The sequence below is a fragment of the Calypte anna genome, chromosome 20, assembly GCF_003957555.1.
Source record: "Calypte anna isolate BGI_N300 chromosome 20, bCalAnn1_v1.p, whole genome shotgun sequence".
NCBI classification, from domain to species: Eukaryota; Metazoa; Chordata; class Aves; order Apodiformes; family Trochilidae; genus Calypte; species Calypte anna.
In genome coordinates, this window is record NC_044265.1 from 11,588,642 (window position 1) to 11,609,272 (window position 20,631).

The window sequence follows — 20,631 nt, forward strand, 5'->3', positions numbered from 1 at the left end:
AAGTTATTCAGTACTGTGACACTTGTTAATTATGCAAATAATTAGCTTTCTTCCAGTTTAGAAGGCAAGAAGATAGATTTTTTTCTAACTCATGGCTTCACCCTCAACTCCACCTGGGATTCTTTCTGCTTCATCAACAGAAATTAAGTCTTCAGATCAGTTTGTGCCCTGAGTTATGCCTGCACAAACCTTTTCCCTTCAAAACTAAAAACTCTCTGTCCCAAACAGCATTTAGAAGTTTGTCACAGGTGATGTTATGGGCAGAGTAAATGCTGAGGATGCTGCTGAGTACAATCCAGAGCCCAAGATGAAGCAGTGAGACTCTCTGGGAAAAATTAAGGCTGTTGATATGAATTAAGTGAGAAAAATGAAAAGAGTAATCTCATGTTATTGTTAAGGTTACTTTAAAAACAGAAATGTGCTTTAAAAGCTTAAGAGTGTAACAAAACCCTTGTTATACATCATGTCATAGAGAAATGAAGTGTGAAGTACAAATAATGCAAAGGCTTTGGAACAGTAAATGTCAGAATTTTTAGGCATATGTGGCAAGTTTGTACACAAGTACTACAAAAGCAAGGAGAAGCCCAAGTTAGGACTGACCAGCCAAAGAGACACAGCTTTCTTATGTGAAGATTGATTTACAGTTTAGCTTCTAAAATCTGAAGAAGATTAAATGCCAGCTTGTTGTCACACAAAAATAAAATACTTTCTGAAACTGCATTAAAATTCTATTGCTGTGGCTTACCTTGCCACTTAACCTAAACCTGAATTAAACCCTCTAAAATCCAAAACATGTTTAGTATTATTTTAAAAAGTAAAATAACAAACATAAATGAAGAGCACCCTTGCAGATAAAACTGTGCCTAGTAATTCACATCATCAAAGACATTTCTGAAACAGGCCTTTTAAAACAAGTCCAAGAACAATTCAGGCCATCAAAACTGCAGCAGATGCTACACAGGGAAAGATCTAGTTAAGATGATAGGATGCCCAGCTGAAGAGAAAGCAGCTGGATTTACTAGGCATGTGTAAAACAGGTAAGAGGGAGGTTCCTTTCTTTGGCTCAAGAACAGAGTGCCCTATAGGGAATTAGTGCAAATGATGTCTCAGAACTAAAACATGTTATAAGGGAGCTCTTCTATGTTCTGAGCCCAGTGATGTGTGTCATCCTGTGATTAGATTTGCACTAGGAGGAACTGGGCTGCAGGGTCTTGGTTCAACCTCAGTGCCAATGAAATAGTGCTCAATAGTGACAGCCTGAATGTGTTCAATAATTTGTAGGGAGAGAAGGAAGCACAGAAAGGGAAGGAGGAGCTCTTAAAGAAACACTGCTGTGGAGCCTTCTGGAATTCTAGCCAAATCCAATTGGTAAAGACAGATTTCTGTCCAGGGAATTGTTAAATTTACTGGTCTGCAACATCCAGGTGTGTGAAGTATGCAGTGAATACAAATTGTACTGTCCAAAACACACATTTTTGTTCTGGAAAGACTGTCCACAGAGAAATTTATCCGGCTGTACTCCCACCTGCTCCTTAGTCTCTCCACTGAGACTACTCTCAAGGGTACCAAGTGGGTCAGTTGTGATACTCCAGTTGTAACTTAGACCTTTTTCAGCCCAGAAGAGGTATTATATCATTGGTTATCCCTACAGCTCTTGAACCTCTTGGAAAGTTCAGCATGAAGCTAAATACACAGATTGTTATTCTTACAGTTAATGCATAAACCTGAAACCCTACAAAATCTTTATTTGCAGACTAACCCTCTGCAGCATTTCATCCCTCAAAGACATTTTTTCTCCTTTGTCCATTTGTTATCTTTTTTTTTTTTTCCCCTGTCTTTTAGCACACTCTTTGCTCCACCTTTTGCACACTTCATGTCTGAAAAAACTTCATGAAATCCCACTTCCATCCCCCCACATCAGGGGATCTCTGAGAAGGATACACAGACTTGCTGTTCCCTTCAGCACAACACTACCCAAGAAAATGCAGCACATGCAGAAAAAAAACCCAAAAAACAAACAAAAAAAACCAAAAAAAAAACCCCAAACAAACAATCAAACAAAAAGTCAGAGATTTTTCCTAATGGAACTTTGTATTTTAGGCTCTGTTCAGTGTGTTCCCCACTGTCCTAGATAGACAACTATGTCTATTGCCCTAATTATTTCTAAACTTAGGTCTGAATCCTCTTACTCATTTGGATGGGAGATAGATGCCCAAACACCTTTTTTAGAATCTAGGTCTGGCTTGTAAGACTTCATACTTCAACTTTTGTGACCAAACTGCAAAATTCAGCTTTGTCAACCTTTGTTGGATCAGGTACATTATCCATCTACCTGTCTTCATGAAAGGCTCTCTTAAAACTGTCTCCAGCTTCCACATCCATGAATAAATCACCACCTGCTTAGCCAGGATAACTTCAAATTGCCATTTGTGATTCAGAAAGCTTCTGTATAAAAGGTATTTGCACTTCTCTAATTGCTTCATCTCCCACTCCTCAACCATTAGATGAACTGCAACATCAGACAGGTTTTAGGGTTGTGTTCTTGGTCTTAAAAATAAGTAAATGTGTGTTCCCTCCTAACTCTGTTGCATCAAAAGTGTCCTGATGACTTCTGACCTCTATAGGATTCACCACTGGATTTTCATAAATACAAAAAGAAATGATCACTTTGCATTATAGCAAAGAATAGTCTTTCCCTGTAGAAAATGTTTAATTTAACAGGTAAACTGCCTACAGTATGACAAGTTGTCATAATACATGCCTGGAACAAACAAAGAAAGGTAAAATATTTTAATGTAAATGTATCAATAATAAAGCTGGTTAAAAAGTACAGTTTGGGAGCCTGTTAAATTTAGTATGCAATTTAAAATGCTACTTTTTAAATCTCAATAGGCAAAGCTTCATCTCATACACTGACACACCTTATTAAGGTAATATACACACACCTCTCTATCTGTGCAAAATAATAAGATTTTTTTCAGCCAAACTCCTGCAAACATTTCCTCCACTTATGTTTATATTTCATACAGTCTTGACTGTGCAATATGCTTGGTGACTGCTGAGAAACACAATGGAATAATGCAGATTTATGCCAGTTCCACTAAGTACCTAGTCAAGGTACTAATTAAGAGAGTCAATCCCACACAAGCCTAAAACTATGACATTTTATAAAACATTTCATTTAAATCCAGGAGTTAAACTGGCTTTAAATTTGATATATGGGAGTGGAATATAAGATGTCAAAACTGAAATGTCTGAGGAATAGACTCAAAAATGAGAAAAAGAGAAAGAGAGAGAGGGAAGGCAAGAGAGAATAGAATGTATTTCATTCTCTGAATTTACTTCCAGAATAAAAAAGAAAACAATGCCTATTGTTTTGATGGATTTTTTTTTTTTCAGAAGAGATACTTCTTTTCCTGGCAAGACAAACTGCATCATTGCATCTCATCTTAGACAGTAGGAAATATAGAAACTAATTGTATGATGCACATAATATCTAAATAAAAGTTACTAAGTTTTCAGTTCTTCCTACTTTTTCATGTTTCTATCTTTTTCTTCTAATTTCCTTATTCTATTCTTCTATTCTTCTTTCCTTTCTTTTTTTTTATTCTAGTTACCTTCAACTGACTTTACATGGATTTTTTTCTTTATTCTGCTTTCTCTGTGTATCCATAGTCAGAATAAAATCACTTACATTGACAATTTTCTTCCTTCTCATCTTTCCTGCATCTTTTCAGCTCCTCCATCTTTTTCCAGCCTCTCCTTCATTCTTGGCCTTTTTTCTACTACCCATTCCCTGCACCAGTACAAATTGTGTTCTGTACTTCATGACCTTCCCTGCAGCCACCACTTTTTTCTCATAAACTACTGGCATCTTTTCAATTTCTCTTCCTTTAGGGCTCACATCTTTCTCCTTTCCTTTGCTTTATTTGCCACACCCAAATTAAAATCTCCTTTCCACTTTCACCTCCTTCATTTTCCATGCCAATCTCTCTCCTCTTCCTTTTGAGCCTTCCCTGTGCCCACCAGGGAAGAATTCCAGTTCTGCTACCATCAGCTGCAGTAATTCCTGCTGCCACCAAGAGTAAACATGGTATTTACACCTGTCCCCAGGTGTAAGAGGTGATGCTCCAGCAGCCAGTGCCTGGCTCATTTCTTCCAGCAGCTGGAGCTTCTTCCAGATGTTTTTTCAATGTCTTTCCCCTCTGTCTCTTACTGCCAGACAGTTCAGCTCCCAGTGCCATGGACATGGCCATCAGCCACCACATAACTGCTCTCTTCACCATCATACACCCCACAAGTTTTCATCATTGCTCTGTCACAGTTTTCTCTTAACTGCTTTGAAATGACTTTAGATAGTTTGGTGGTGACCACCCCATATGCTACTAATTCCAGCTCTTATGGGAATCTCCTTATTTCTGGCAACAAAGATTTTCCTGTCAGTGAACTAGCTATGTGGTTATATTCTCTGGTTGTACCCTACTTACAGCCGCCAAAGACTGTTACCAATGGTCCAAAACACTGTTCTAGAAAAGCTGTGACTGCTGCTGTCACAGAGTGCAGCTCCACCAGGTTTCTGCCTAGTACCACGATGAACTACACTTGGCTTCTTCACAGGAAGCCAAATATTTCCTCTTCATATGAAGGATGCCCAGGATCACACACTTTTCATGAATGTACACAGTGAAAGACAATCTTTCATTCCCCCTTCCAGAGCTTAATGGATGAATAACTGTATTTCTCAGCAGAATAAATAACACTAACAGGGCATTTAAAATGTCAGGTGTCATATTTCTTCTTGCTAATCACTTGTTATCTCTGACTGTTGTCAAACAAAAGATACTGAGGAAATTCATTACAATAAGAGTATCCTCCAGTGGCAGGTTGATTTATGGCCATGAAGACTGTAACTAAAATTCTGTATTTTTGCATATCTCTTCTTACCAGTGTAGAGTTCATTCTGCTTTGGTGTATTCTTCATTTTCCACAATGTATTAATTGCTTGTGGGACCTGCACCACTGTAATGGTAGGTGTGATTGTCTCTTTCTCTGTCCTGGTATGTAAAAAAAAAAAAAATAAATCTTAATCACTTTTGCTGAGTACAGAACAAAATACTGGAACTAGAGGTGCTTGTGACTCAGTGATATTTTGGAGTGCATAAAGAATAATAAAAAAAAACCCAACAATGAGTTGAACTGAAAAACCCAGTTGAACTGAAAAATATTTTAAGAGTGGAAATAAGGAACATCTAACATAAAGTCAGATTTTTGTAAAGCTGGAGAATATAAAGCAAAAGTGAAAGTCCTGCAGTACCTTGGTTATGTTGCCCAAACTGACATAATTTTTCCCATTCAAAATAGTTATTTTTTACTACCCCCAAACTGAGCATTTTATTATTTCTTGCCCTATTTTTTCTCCATTTCCACCTTCCTGCATTGTTAAACTTGAAACTCTTCCCACAGGGGAGCTAGGTGAGGTTTTTTTCACCAGAGAAGTTTCTAACCAGTGATTTGCCCACTAAAGGGCACTGTTGCCTGCAGTAAAAATCTTTTGCTCTGTATAGGGTATACTTGAGGCTGAGCTAAAAATCTATAAAGAGTGACTTTAAGGGCTTTCTGATTCAACAATTTTTTGCCCAATTAATTTACAAATAAATTTACTTTGGGGTTTTTTTTTTAGCAATTCTGTCACTGCTACAACAATGAAAATTTAACACCAGGAATACTGTTCATGTGTTCCTAAGAGTGAAGGAAAGCACCTCCCTTGTTCAGACAGGGAGATCTCCTCGTCAGGCTGGATAAACAGCATGACGAGCAGCACCATAAAATTATAAAGTCAGAGGGCAGACACTTAGGGGCCTTTGGAGAATGGCTCTTTGAGCCACAGTGTGCAGGGAAGCAGGTTGTTGGGACATCAGGGTAAACCTGTGGACTGCACACTGCTGTGTCACTGTTTTGTCACTGGTAAGCAGGTGTCTCTTGACACTGAGACAATGGCTCCCACTGTATCGTCTTCAGCTGCTGGTTTGGAACCTCATTCATGTGCATCACACAAATCACCAAGATTTGTGCACTCTGACCCCCCTGCCCCAACCCACCCTGCCTGATCCCCATCCACCCTGGTGCTGGTGACTTCACCTCCTGTGACTGTGTTTGCCAGATGCTAACGGGTGTCTCTCACTGACCCGCAGATGGCTGGGGAGCCGGACAGGTCCCTGGAGACTGGAAGATTCGTTTTCCAGCTGTGTCCTAGCGTTGTGCTTCCCTCCTCACCAGGGCACTCGACGACATCTCCACCTTCAGCGGGTCCATCCCTCCTGGGGGTGCTCTGCAGCTCACAGCTCCTGGGCAGCCACGGCACTGGGGGGGAAGGGGCTGGGGCAGTAGGCAGCCATCCCGCTCCTCCTCAGAGCCTGGGAGCTGCCTCTGTGCTGCAGAACCCCAGGGAGAGCGGGATGAAGGCGGGAGAAGCTCCCGCAGAGAGCACCCGCCTGATGTGACACAATGGCACTGAGGGCGTGAGGGGAGGAGACCCACAGCTCGCCTGGCTCAGACTGTCAGTCAGTCAGTCCCTCAGTCAGTCCCTCTGTTAGTCAGTCAGTCAGTCCATCAGTCAGTCCCTCTGTTAGTCAGTCAGTCAGTCAGACAGACAGGGAGTCAGTCAGTCAGCCCGTCAGTCAGTCAGTCAGTCCCTCAGTAAGTCAGCCCATCAGTCTGTCTGTCAGTCAGTCAGCCCATCAGTCAGTCAGTCCCTCAGTCAGTCCCTCTGTCTGTCCCTCTGTCCGTCCCTCACCCGCTGCCTCGTTACCCGCTGATGGGCGGGGCCCTTCTCCCCCTCAGCCGCGCGCCGCTGCAGCGCGAGGAGGGCCGCGAGCTCCCGCCCCGCCCAGCCCCGCCCACAGCGCACGTGGCAGCCTCGCCTGGGCGGGTCACGTGACGCGGGATCCGGGTTTCCCCCCCTCCCCTCCCCTTCCCCTCGCGCCTGACCCCGTCTCCCGTCTGGTCAATCGCAGGCGGTGGCGGCGCATGCGCAGTGTTCCCGCAGCACACCCCCGCCCGCCACCCCCCCCCCCCCCCCAAGCCCGTCTCCCTCCGCCCTATATAAGGCGGGCGCGGCGGGGCTCCCGGCTCCGCAGTGTGCGTGGGCGGGCGCGGAGGCTCCGCGGAGACCCGCGCGGCCTCCTCCTTCCGTCCCTCCCTTCCCTTCAGCCCGGCCCAGCGCCCCCGCTGCTGCTGCCGCCATGAGTTCGGGGACCCCCTACATCGGCAGCAAGATCAGCCTGATCTCCAAGGCGCAGATCCGCTATGAGGGCATCCTCTACACCATCGACACCGAGAACTCCACCGTGGCGCTGGCCAAGGGTGAGGCGGCGAAGGGGAGGAGGAGGGAGCGAAGGGGGGGTTCGGGCCTAGCGTGGCTCTGGAGCCGGCGCCGCGGCCCTGCTCTCTGGCTGAGGGGAGGCGGGGGGGCCCGCCCGCTTCGCCGGCCTCCTCCGTCCCCTGAACAATGAGCCCGGCCTGGGCGAGAGGCGGCCGGAGCCCGCCCGCCCTGAGGGGCTGCGGAGGGGGCCGAGGCGCGGTGCGGGGAGCCGGGGGGCGGCGGGGGGTGCGCCCCGAGCTTTCGGCGCTGCTGGCTTTCCGTGAGTCAGCATTTGGGAGGCGGCTCCTCCGCACGGGCCGTGCTTGCTGGGGGCTTGGTGCCTCCCCGAAGGGGCGCTGGGAGCTGGGATGGGGGTACGGGGGGTGTTTGGGATGCTGAGCAGCCCTTGGTCTTCACGGGAAGTTACCGGTGCTCTGAAGAGAAAGAAGAGGAGCCAGCAATGCTGCCTGCCCTTGATGTTGTCAGAGCCAGAAAGGTGCTGGTCTGCATCACCGGGCATGGTTTGGTTCCCCTCTCCTGTGTCTGTGTGGGTAGCTGGGGGTATCTCGGTGCTTGGCTTGAGCAGGGCCCTAGGCCGGTGCTGGGGAGAATAGGGTTGCTGTGTCTTTGTTCTTTTCTTGATCAATAATTGGACTCCGGTGAGGTGAGGAGGGTGAGAGCTCCTGCACTGAGTGCTGTGCGGTACCAGCCGGTGGGTCTGGCTCTTCCAACCTTGCAGGCTGCTCAACAAGACTTTGCATCTTGTTTCCATGTAGAAATAGTGATCTTTATCTTCTACTTAAGTGGTGTCATTTGGATTCACTTGTCACCTGTGCTGGGAACTCCCGTATTTACTCTCAGAAAAACCGGCTCTATCTTGTTTAGTCTAGCAACAAGATTGTTTTTCTGTACTGCTGTTCGTGTCCAGTTTGGCTACTCCAGCTAATGTGCATTAGATTTATTTTTTATTTTTTGTCCCTGAGTTTTGTCCTTCCCTGTTCTGGGAAGTTCACACCTTCTTCTTTGCCTTCAGCAATCCAGTCAGGATTGTCCACAAACCAAACATCTTTTGTTTTGAAAAACTATCTGCTGGCAGGAGACACTGACTTGCCTGATTCTTAAATATCCTCAAGGCAGTCTGTGCAGCAGTATTTAATCAGTATCATGATGTTTATGTAGTGCTGGACATGAGCATTTGACACCTACTGGCGCATATTCTGAAGTTTAAAATGTGAGTTTTCACATTCAGTTTCTTCTAGGGATGTTTCCGCTTATTTTAATGTCCAAACAGAGCTACTAATCTTCATGCTTCACTCAAAGTAATTGAGAGGTTGCAAGAAGGGTGCAATCCCTTCCTGCATGTGCAGGATGGTCTTCACGTTTACCCAGCAGCAAGTAATAAGTGTTTTTCAGGTAGTTCTGCTTCCACACAGCATTCTGCTACTTCAGAACTTAAAGTGGTGTGTTTCAAAGGCACGTGTGACTAAAGTGCTTTAGGGTGTGAGAAAGCACATGCTCTAAGATTTCTAGCAGTTCTTGTATTTATTGGTGTTCAGTTTTGATGAACTGGAATGCCAAGGAAATAGTTACAAAAGGAGAAGAATGTATTTTTTTCCCCCACTTAAAGTGCTGCTCTATGAACTTTACAGCACAAACCCTGCTTTCCATCTTTTTTTAAATTTAGAGACTTTATCAGAAATTAGTGTCAGAATTATGAACACAGCAACAGTGTTGAAGTTGGTGACAGCATCAACTCTGTGCTTAGGGGAGGCAGCAGTTTAAAACACTCCATCTCTGAAGGGTTAGAACAACCATGAATTACTGACATGAAGTTGTTCAAAGCTAATAAATTATTATGAAGCCCTAGATGCCACCTCTAAAGCCCCAGGCAACTTCAGTATGTAATGTAAGTGCTGTTCTCTTTACTTTTGTAATCCAAGTGATATAAAAGTAAAAATTAGGGTGAAGGAGACCTCAGGAAGGAACCAGGCTCAGACTCTTATTTGAAGTAGGGCTAACTTCAACTGATTTGTATTTGGTTCCTGTTATGTCTCTCCACATGCACAGTGTCTCTAAACAATGGATAAGGAGATTCCATGTGCTTAATTAAGCACTGCAAGGAAGTTGTCTGTTAGATGCTAACTTAAATTGCAAAGAAAGTTTAAGCCCATTGCTGTTCTGTCTGTAACAAACACCAGAAACTTAGTCCCTCTTTTGCAGAAATCTGAAGAAACCAGAGTTTCTGAGCAAGAAGTACTCACATGAGCTCTGCTTTCCAGACATTGCCACTCTTGTGATGCTTCCTGACCCTGCAGAGGTCTGGCTTCACAGACCCTACAGGAGCACAAACTGTTATAAAACACCCTCTGCAGTGTGGTTTGGGATTGATTTCCTGTTCATCTGTTCATCTGTAAACAGTAGTTGCTGTAGCTCTTCATGGACAACAGCCTTCCAGAAACTTAAAAGCTTGTGATGTACTAGAAGCTGTTCAACACTTCAGATGTAGGGGCAGGCATGCTGGACTCCTAGAGCCCTCTCAAATGCCCTCATTGCTGTTTTGCATACAGGGTCACAGTTTTCTGCCTTTTTAGTTGGAAACCTTGGGACCAATCCACTGGTCCCAAGCTGCCTGGGCAGCTTTGGGCTTTGCAGGCTGTGTTTTTCTCCATGTGGAAGCTGTGACAGCCTGATCCCCATGCTCAGGTGAGATGTGGTGCTTCTCAAGCTAGCCAAGAGATTCCTCAGTAGTGCCTGGATGATTTTAGTATAGCTTGCCCTGAGCTCTGTACTGAAATAATTTAATCTTGAGCAGGGATACCAGTGGTACAGTTCATGTCTAAAAGGCCACGAGTGGTGCCTTCAGTTTATAATCTGTTTCTAGTTGACTGGGTTACAGCTGTAATATGATCAAACAGCAGCTGGAGGGCTAAAATAACTCAGAGGTTATATACCCTAGGAACTAAAGGAAGAGAGGCATCCAGAGGAAGCAACTGACAGTTTGTTGTTGTAACACCTCAGATTCCCTCCCAGTCAGGTGAAAGCTGAGGTGCTAAAGAGCATCAGTATAAGGACAGAATTTGGCACTGACCTGCACCCAGGGCTTTCTGCTGCTGGTGAGCTCACAGCCATGTTGAACAGAGGTGACAACTGCTGCTTGGTGGTGGTGGGGAAACACCTGGACAGTTTTTGACCTCTGAGAACACTTCTCTTGAGGAGTAGCTCTGTCTACAACCACCAACATTCCTAGCAAGTTAGTACCAGTGTAGTGTACTGGGGATGCTCAACACTGGGCTGGATCCACTGGTTTGCTACCCTTTTTCCAGGGAGGTTGTGGTGCCCCCCATCTCCTGTCATCTGTCTGTGCTGTGGGAGTGGAAGCTGGCTGGCACATCACTACAGACTGTGACATGGCAGATGCTTGTGAAAGGTCTGTAAAGGATGTAATTAAAGGTTCTGTAGAAATCCTGGTGGTGTCCTGGCAGAGAGGTTGAGCACTTCTGTTGTGACCTGTTAGCAGCAACTCATGCAGCTCCAATACAGAATTCTCCTATTGACAGAAACCATACATCCAACCCCTGTGTGCTGGTGCTTATCTGAACTGGCAAAACCTCCCAAAGACAGAAGACAACCAGACTAATAAACTTAATGAGCTTCAGCTTGTGGCTGAAATGTCAAGCTTTTGTGTGTCTGGTGTAACTATACAACTGATTTTTCTGCACTAATAATCCAGTAAGTCTGAGTCTGACCTCCTCTTTAATGGCTCAGATGCATTTATGCTTCTACCCAATAGCTGCCACACAGTCAATTGCGGGTTTTTTCCACTCTAATGTGCAACATCCCTGGTTGGAACCTGTTCAGGTGTTTGATAGATGGGCTCAGGAAAGTCTCAGTGGGCACTGAAGCTTTGGATTTATCACTAAAAGTTTGTGGATATTAATCAGAAAACCAGTGGCATGCAGTGCAGGGAGATTTTTAATAGGAAGCTCTTGTCATTGGGGAAATTTTACCTTTCTCTGTATAATAAATATATAAAAACAAAGGTGGAAGTTTAAACTCTAAAGGTTTCTAAGTTTTCCCTTGCTGCTTCAGGGGCCTCCCTTGGGGTCTGTTGCAGGGGCAGTTGTCTCCAGTGGGATTCTTAGAAGAGCTGGGGAAGGAGGTGGAATATGGCACTGTGGGGGGAAGTCCCTTGCTTCTGGAGTAAGATTCTTCACTCCAGGTGGTCTGTGGTCTTTACCTTCACAGCTTGGTGTAAACAAAACTGTTTGTACAGGCTGCTGAAAAAGTTGGCATTTGAGGGAACAGAATTGTGTGACAAGGAGAGTCAGGGTTCTGGGGATAACAATTTGTTGTTGTTGTTCCCTCTTGACAACTATTAGGAGAGTATTTTTTTAATTACATAAATCATAAAGTTGCACAATGCTAACAGCAATCTTTCTAATGCTCAAGTGAGATCCTTTGGTACTGAAGACCGACCCACAGACAGACCTGCTCCTCCCAGAGAAGAGATCTATGAATACATTATTTTTCGAGGAAGTGACATCAAAGACATCACTGTCTGTGAACCTCCAAAAGCCCAACATACTCTACCACAAGATCCTGCCATTGTTCAAGTAAGTTAGCCTCAAGTGTTGGTAGAAAGCTGTGGTATGTGATGAAAGACTTTGATTTTGGTATAAACTTATAAAAATGAAGGCCATTAAGAGTCTCCAGGAATCTTCAGCTGGAAGTATCCTGAATTTTGTTGTAATGTTTAAAAAAAAGCAGCAGCATTAAAGACTTCAGTCAACAGAAGTCACAGCTAGTCTCCCTAGCTGAGAATGCAAGAAAATCATAGAGGTAAACTAACCCTTCTCAGTGTTTGCTTAAGCTTTAGTAATGCTGTACCTGAAGTAGAAAATCACTGCCAAAGCAAATTGACTTCTGAACACTGTAAATGGAAATGTACTTTGTCTTGTTACAGTCTTCACTGGGCTCTGCCTCTACATCATCCTTTCAGCCACATGTGCCTTACAGCCCGTTTAGAGGTATGCCACCTTACAGCCAGCTTGCTGCCAGCTCTTTACTTAGCCAGCAGTATGCAGCTTCCTTAGGTTTAGGTAAGTAAAAACTTTACTTGCTAGAATAAAGGTCTGGTCCTTCTATGCAGCTACCATGAAACCAAATGCCAGTAACTCACTGAATTCCTTGGCAAGCATCAGGCTGCAACACACAGTGAACAAGGAGTTAAAAACTTTGAGCACTTGTCTTATTGCAAGGAGGACAGTGTTCCACTAACACACACACACACACACACACACACACGTGTTCATGCAAGACAAAAACATACTGAACAGCTAAAATTTCTTTCTGAAAGTAATGTGAATTCATAACAGTTGAGGCCAATTAATTTCTCTCCTGTCATACCTTACATATACATCATATGTAAAAAGAACTTGCGTTCCTGCAGAGGACTGTAAATAAGCTGCTCTAATGCTGTTCTAGAGATTCTTGTGTCTCTTTCCAAGTCCTTCAGATGTTTCGCTACCTTGTATCTTATCCAAGTATCTTTGCTTTCTCTTCTTCCCTCTATCTCTTTAGAGAAATTGGTAAGCCCTCCAGCATCAGCAGCTGCTTCCAGCCCTAGTTCTTCTCCGTCTCCACAACCTGTTTCAGAGCCTGACATGTCTTCAGAGCCCCATCAGCTCTCTTCCAAGGGTAACAGCAGTTTGAGGACTCCAAATATTTGGAAGAACTGCATGGCACTTGCAAACACTCTGTACCTTGTTAACCCTTCCAAGAAGGATAGTAATTATATGGGTAATGCTGGTAGAACTAGTTTGTTCTCAGCTGGTTTTGCCTTTTGTTACATGAAATATTCCTCCTGTCCTAGAAGTATCAATTAGAGAGACAGGAGAAAGGAAAAGTACAGGACAGCAGATCCTCTTGTGTGTAAGTATCAAGGAGAAGGCTGAGATTTAGAGTTGTTGATGTGCTGCATCCTATCCAGGAACATCTCACCTTAGAGACTGGGTGAGGAATTAATGTTTCCTGGAAGTGCAAGCACACTGCTTAAATTGTGGGTGGCTTTGCTTTTAGAGACATAGGTTAATAGTGAATCCAGGAATATTGCTGTCATCAAGGAAACATCAGGACAGATTTCATGCATGATGGGGCATAGTACCTTGTCAAGACTCCCACTTAGTAAAGCATGACTAACAGTAAACAATTCCTGAGTTGTGGTAGGCTGACATAACAGTTCTGGGTGCTTGCTTCTATGTGTAAAAACTTTCAAAGGAAGTTGAGTAGAGATACTAGACTGACCATCCTCAGAGCAGAGAGACCAGGTGCAGCCTGCATTTAAACATGGTAATTAGTTTTGTCTGTTTTTAACTTCAGCATGTATGCTTGTGTTGGCATGAAACTTTTACTTACTCTCTAGTTTTGGCCATCTGTCTGTACATCCTTTCTCGATATTCTGTCTGAGCTTTGAAACTTTCTCATGTTAAACTTGCACAGCAGCTTTGTCCTACTGAATAATCCTTAGGATATGTCTGTCTTCCTTGCAAGTTTTCCAGGTGTACATTAACTGGGAACCTGCATGATGTTACCTACTGGGTATATCTCATGTGGACTTGGGTGACCCAGAAGTGTCAGTGGCTTGGTTTGTGTGTACTCTTCAGCTTTTTGCATTTCTTGCTCTTAAAGTATGTTCAATTAAAAGTTTGCTTCCGAGCAGTTCTTATGCATAACTCCATAAACCTCTAGTACTCCAAAACTTCTAATTAAATCTAGAATGCAGTGTTTCTTCTGAGTACTGAAGACTGTCACTTTTTAATATAATTGGTGTGAGGAATACCAAACCATGAAAAGTATTTACATGTTTTGTAGTGTGAATAAATAAGCCTGGATGGAAGAGCAACAGAAGTCTTGGTAACACTTTGGCCTTGACCAAGAAGGAATTTAAAAGGGTAACTTTGAGATCCTGGTCTGGTTTCAGGTTTTCTTTGTCTGAAAGCTAACACTAAGCAATGAAGTTGAAGGACTTCTAAAAGCAGTTTACAAAATGGGCTGTAGTTGACGTGGTTACGCTTTTGCTTCAAAACTTTGACAAAGTGGGGAAGCTTTCTTGAGTGGTTTCAAAATGGTGGATTTTTGCTTCAGATTTAAAGTATTGTGTAAAGTAAAATCCTGCATAAACGAGGATACACCTAGAAATTAGATTCTTGGTATAAACGCTCTGTGAGGCTGACCTGGCTTGCTTATCTAATGTGTGTCTAACTTGGTTTAAGAAATAAATGGGTAGATTCCCTAATTTTAAGGCTCTGGATTTGAGAGCCAAGACTCCTGTGGCAGCAGTGCCTTACCCAGTGTATGTGCCACTTAAATGGCACTTATATGCCACTGCACTGATGCACACTCAAGGTTTTGAGTAACGCTTAACAAAACGGTTTCTCCGTAGAAGTGGGCAGGGTTTGAATGGTGTTGGCACGTTTTTCTGAGAGGCACTCAGTCATTGGGATTTTTTTCCAGGTGCTGGCTTTCCTCCTGTTCACCCAGTCCGGAAAAGCCCCATGGTAGAGCAGGCTGTTCAGACTGGCCCAGTTGACAACATGAACTCTCAAAAGCCACCCCCAGTGAAAGTCACTCCCGGGGTTCCACGCAACGGGCGGCAGGTGCCCCAGAGCAGCAGCAAGACAGGGGGTATGTATGCACCACTTCAGCTCTAAAGTGGTGCTTTTAAGCATCTTTTAAAGGTGCAAAGCAAGATGAAACTCTTCCTGTTTTGCCTTTGTGCTCAGTTGAGTCTGTCCTTCTTGTTCAGTAGATCCAGTCCAGACAGCACCTGTGCCAGCCCAGGGACAGGTGAATGATGAGAACAGAAGACCTCAGAGGAGAAGATCTGGTAGGTTAACCTGACACAAAATGGTTACTTCATCTTATAAAGGCAAATACTGCTGATTTCAGTGAAGAATTATTGAATAGAAGACAGAGCAAAATGAAACCAAATCTTTCAGACTCCAGAGATGCTTCCCTAGCAGAATAGGTTCTGGAGTCACAGAAGTTCAGAACATGTCAGGGACAAAGTTCTGGTGTCTTCTGGAAACCTGAAGGTACATTATAAAAATCCATGCCGTAAGTTGGTAGCAACAACCAGATGTCTTCTAAACATTAAGTAATTTTACTGGGAAGGGCAGATAATTATTTCCAGAGCTCTTATAACTGAGAGGAACTATGGGGCCCTTGCATCCATCTAGGAGAGTTCTTGTCTCAAGACTGCACTTTTAATTCTGCCCAAACAAAAGGAGAAAAGGCAGAACTTTGGACACTGAGGTCTTCAAATTAATTTGCCTGAGACCAGCACTGTGGAAGGGGTTATTGCTTTTCCAAAAAGGAGTTGGTAGCTTCTCAGTTGTAAACCAGAACCTGTACAAAGTACAAGCTCCCTTTGTGGGTAGATGAGTCTTGGGTAGATTTTCTGAAACCAACAACCTGCTGCTCCTAACTATTGTGACAGGTTTGTAGACTAATGCTTGCAGGAAATAGTTTTTCCCCAGTTTTTCCAATTTTCCTTGGCATTTCTTGACTTCCTCTAATCACCCTGGAAGGAAAGGGTGGTGTACTCTTGTCTTAACGGTAAGACTGACATCCAGGAATGCTTTTCAGAAAGTTAAAGTATTGCTGTAATAGGTCTTCTACAGCCAAGTTCAGAATTAACTTTCAAAGTGGCCTAACTACAGGACCTGAAGCCAGAAATTCCCAAGTCTTAGCCCTGGTTACCAAGTGTTTAAACTCTCCTGCTTGCAGGGAACAGGAGAACCAGAAACCGTTCGAGAGGACAAAACAGACCAACTACTGTAAAGGAGAATACCATAAAGTTTGAAGGTGACTTTGACTTTGAAAGTGCAAATGCACAATTCAACAGAGAGGAACTTGATAAAGAATTCAAGAAGAAACTAAACTTTAAAGGTTTGTGACTTCATTAAATACAAGTTGCTGAGCCTAGTAGTAAACACTGCATAGACAATCCCATTCTGAGAAACTGCATGATTACATGTGACAGCATCTCAAATCTTGAGGGAGGAAGAGAACAGATGGCTCTTCAGTATGCATCAAAGAAGTGTAATACATTTTATTATCTTCAGATGACAAAGCAGAGACGGGGGAAGAAAAAGGGGACCCTGGAGTGGCACCTCAAAACAATGACAGTAATGCAGAGGAGGACCTTCTGGGACCCAACTGCTATTATGATAAATCCAAGTCTTTCTTTGACAACATTTCTTCAGAACTGAAATCCAGGTGAGTAGTTTCTAAAAGCTTGCTTTTTGGAAGTGCACTTTTGGGCATCGAATTCTAGACATAATCTGTGTTACATGGTTTAATTCCTTATAAAATCCTTGCCAAAAAGTCAGCAAAACAATCTTTAGAAGGGAGTATTGCCCTGTATTTGGTAGCTCATGAGTGGTATTAACCAAGCTTCATGCAGTGGGATAAAACAAAAAGCAGGGGTTTCAACTGATACTGATATACTTACCTAAACTATGATACAGGAATTTCCAGTTCTGTTTCCATGTACTGACTTTGAACCCATGGATTTTAAACAAATTTCCTATCTCGTCTGTGGGAGGAGGCATCATCAGGGTCATGCTGTGCTGAAGATGGTGCAACTTGCAGACAGGAGCAAGCTAAGCCTGGAGTTTGGGCAGAGAGGAGGCCAGGTCTGTTTGTGGAAATACATTAAATTAAATGTTGAGAGTACTAAAAGAAAGCTTCATCTCTTGCTGCTGACACAGATACCAAGTGCCTGGTGAAGTCTGACTTCTCTTTAGTGTCAGTGTGTGAAATTCTCGTGGTAATGTTTCTGCTTTGCTCAAGCAAAGCTTCCTCCCCAGTGCTGGCTGTAGGAGGAAGGGACACGGTGCTGCTGTTGAGCTTCCCCTAGCAGTCTGCTGAACCTCACTTGTGACAGGGCTCCCCAGGTTTCTGGAGGTGCCTCACTGGAGTTTTGTATTTTTCAAGGAAACAAGATGGGGTTGAAAGTACTAGTAAGATCATTTTCAGTTCTTTTCTAGGCACAGCTTTAGTTTTCCAGTATGAAAGTAGCTTACAAAAGCCAACAGCTGTCACTTGGAAATCCTTGCTTAGCAGAGGAACTGAGTTAGCCAGCTTGTGTACAATGCAGCTGCTTGTTGCTGCAGCTTAGTTCAACAAAATAAGGTGCTTGATGCTTCCTGGCTAAATGATTTGGTGGCTTTTTAATGTTTCTATTAAATCTGAATGCTGTCCTGCCCAGTTCCAGGCGTACCACATGGGCTGAAGAGAGGAAGCTCAACACAGAGACATTTGGGGTATCCGGGCGCTTCCTCCGCGGCCGCAGCTTTCGTGGTGGATTCCGAGGTGGAAGGGGTAATGGAGCAGCAAGGAGAAACCAAACCACTCACAGAGCTGGTACTGGCAGAGTGTAACTTCAAAGGCAAGTTTTTTAGCAAGAATAAATACTCTCTGAGCCAGGGGTGTCCCTTACTCCTTGCCTTAACTGTCTGCACAACCTCTCTTGCTCTGTGCTCTCATGGATATATCAAGGGTTGTTCCTTATTTCATCTGTGATAGAAGGAAATAGTAGTGGTTTCAACAAGTTCTTTAGGATGTTGCTTGTCCTCTTGATTTCTTGGGCTGGCCTTTTGTCTGAGAAAGCAAAAGCTGCTTGTTATTGCTCAGTCTCTAGCTAAGCATCTCAGTTGATACATAGGTGTGAACTTTGCTGCTTTTCTTTTTTCATGGGAGAAGATCCCCATCATACCAAATCTAATGCTCCTATTTTTTCTGAATAGGTTCTAACATCTCCCCTGAGAGGATGAAACTGTATATAGAAAGAAAACAACCAACTGCTGCACTAATGTGGGAAAATGGTTCATATTGTTTACTGTCTCAGCTCAAGTGACAGAACTTCATGTACTACTGCTTATATTCTGGACTTATTTTGGACCAGCAGCTGTCAGCTGGAATATTCTTTGGAAGAGGGAATGTGTTCAGGGGTACCTTCTTCAGGGTGTCTTTTTTTGTTTGTGTGTTTTGTTTTCTTTTTTAAGTGCAGACTAACTTACATGGTTCTTCTTTCTGGGTTTCTCAAAGGCTGCTATAGTCTAAGCTTGAAGTCAGACTCCTTTTCTGAACCCTGAAGAAGATAAATCACGCTGTTTTAACATGGAACCAAAGCTCACTTGAAATAAACCAGCTATAATTTGTTTGTTCTGAGTAACCAAATGGATTCTTTGGTGCTGCTGGTTTCACTGTTCTCAGCAGCAGGTGTGAAGTTGCACTTGGTATCTGGAAGAATGGATTCCTGGTGCTGAGGAGCTATGTATATTGTCACTTGGGAATACTGGATTGTTGATCATGTAGTAGTGTAAATGACTGTACAACTGTTTGTTGGCTGGTACTGATGGGGAGGTACTACAGGTTTACACAGAACTGTGACTCTCCCTGGAGCTGAAGGGTTCTGGGTGTTCCTCAGAGGCTTTGGAGCTCCTTACTGGGTCAGGGCAGTGTGGGGGGCAGCGTGCTGTGCCCTCAGCAGGACAGGAGCAGCAGCAAGTGGCTGCTCCCGTGTTCAGAATAAAGAGATTTTGGCAGTAAGTGACTGTCTGAGAAAGAGCTGAAGCTCTGACTTTATTGCCTGAATTTGTACCTTGCTCACAATTAGTACCAAACACAAACAGTTCTCTGTACACAAGTAGATGTGGTGGAACACTATGGAATGTTTTCATTAAACTAGGGATGGGAGTCCATGTAATGAAGTTTAACAGATGGGCATGTTTAATTTGTTTCCTCTATACCCCCCCCATACTGTAAATAGTTTAGTTGTTTTTCTTTTTGTTTTTAAAACTCTGTATGTGGGGAGAGGGGCTGGGGGGGTTACATTTCTTTGCATGAATAAGTGGGTTAAATTGCTATAGGCATGTGTCCCTTTTTTGGTTGGTAGGGAATTCTGTTGAAAAAGCACCTTGATGACTGAACCCCTTACATTGCTAGAATTTTTTAGTTATGCATTGACCTAGGTTACTGTAAAAGCTTGGATTTATTTTTGTAGGACTTTATTGCTAAGAATTAGAACATAGCAGTGGGGCTGCTCTTTGGAGTAATGTAAATTGTAATTATAATAAACATGTAAATGTTTAATGGTTCACTCTTACTTTGTCCTGTACATAGCTCAGTAGCATCAGTCTGTGCAGCTCATCCTAGCAAGGCTCCTGTCAGATGCAACTCTGCTGCAGAGTTCTGGCAGGTTTGGAAGGTATTGCACAGTGTTTGAAATGGGCTTAAACCCCAGTCCAGGCAGTGACCCCCTTGTCACTGTCACCCCCTGTTTCTGTGCTCTGCTGCTTGCTAAGGAATGGGCCTAATGAGTGTGACTTGCCCAAACCTGTGTGTGATCCCAGCCCCTGGGATGAGAACTTGTTTTGGGGGGCAGAGCTGTGGTTTCAGCAGCCACAGCTGTCTGCAGTCCCTGGGCTCATAGCAGCAGAAAGGGCATCTGTGCTGGAGCAGCTTCTGTGGAACCTCCTGCAAGCATTTCATTTCTCTGCTGGCAAAACAGCCAGTGTGGCACTAAGTGTGAGGAGGGAATGGCACTGCCAGAGCCTGAGGTGGCAAAATGAGAAATCATCATTAACTTCTGTGTAACAGTGCTTCTTTATTTATTTTTAAGGCAGTAATTCTTGTTTCTGCAGTAAAGCCTCCATTCTAACACCTCAGACACCATTGTTACTGATGCTGCTGTAGGTACCGTGCTGTAGAGGTGTCCCTGTGTCTCCCAGCTGAGGGCTGTACCTGGCTGGGTTCTGAGCAATGCCAGGGCACTAATGGCTGTGGTTTGGCCCCTGGGCTAGTGAACTGTGAGCCAGGAACAAACCCTGTCACCTTTCAGGTGTGGGACATGGCCAACAGGAGGGGCAAGATGCTGGTGATTGTGCAGGAACCCAGACACAGCTCTTCTAACCTGTAAACTCAACCCGAGGACTGATAAATGAAACATTACTGTTCCAGCAGTGCCTTGCTCCACCTGATGGGGTCTAATGCTTTCCTGAGCAGGAGCAGCTCTGCAGCTCTCCTCTCCTTGAGCCTGGGGACAGCCTCTGCCCACACTTTGCTGGGCAGCATTCAGCTGTGAGCAGCCAGGTTGTGGGGTGAGGCCAGGGAGCCCCTAAGAGCTCCAGCAGCCTTGTGTCTGGAGCACTGCAGACCCTGTCCAAGTGGCCTAAGGACCCTTAGGGTGTCCTGGGGAAGGGCTG

General features: G+C 44.0%; 1 protein-coding gene across 8 annotated transcripts; it reads left to right on the forward strand.

Moving 5' to 3' along the window:
* Nucleotides 1-6,996: 6,996 nt before the first annotated feature.
* LSM14B (LSM family member 14B) lies at nucleotides 6,997-19,519 on the forward strand. 8 transcript variants are annotated; one of them, XM_030463170.1, is made up of 10 exons: nucleotides 6,997-7,362; nucleotides 11,810-11,973; nucleotides 12,324-12,459; nucleotides 12,941-13,057; nucleotides 14,873-15,043; nucleotides 15,165-15,245; nucleotides 16,148-16,309; nucleotides 16,486-16,639; nucleotides 17,634-17,813; nucleotides 18,172-19,519. In XM_030463170.1, exons 1-9 carry the CDS (start codon nucleotides 7,242-7,244, stop codon nucleotides 17,803-17,805), a joined length of 1,278 nt encoding a protein of 425 aa, XP_030319030.1. In that variant the 5' UTR covers nucleotides 6,997-7,241; the 3' UTR covers nucleotides 17,806-17,813; nucleotides 18,172-19,519. The 8 variants fall into 8 exon arrangements, with proteins under 8 accessions (XP_030319030.1, XP_030319034.1, XP_030319032.1 ...); XM_030463174.1 differs by having other exon boundaries at nucleotides 7,075-7,362; nucleotides 16,148-16,225; XM_030463172.1 differs by having other exon boundaries at nucleotides 7,075-7,362; nucleotides 15,168-15,245.
* The last annotated feature ends 1,112 nt before the right edge of the window (nucleotides 19,520-20,631 follow it).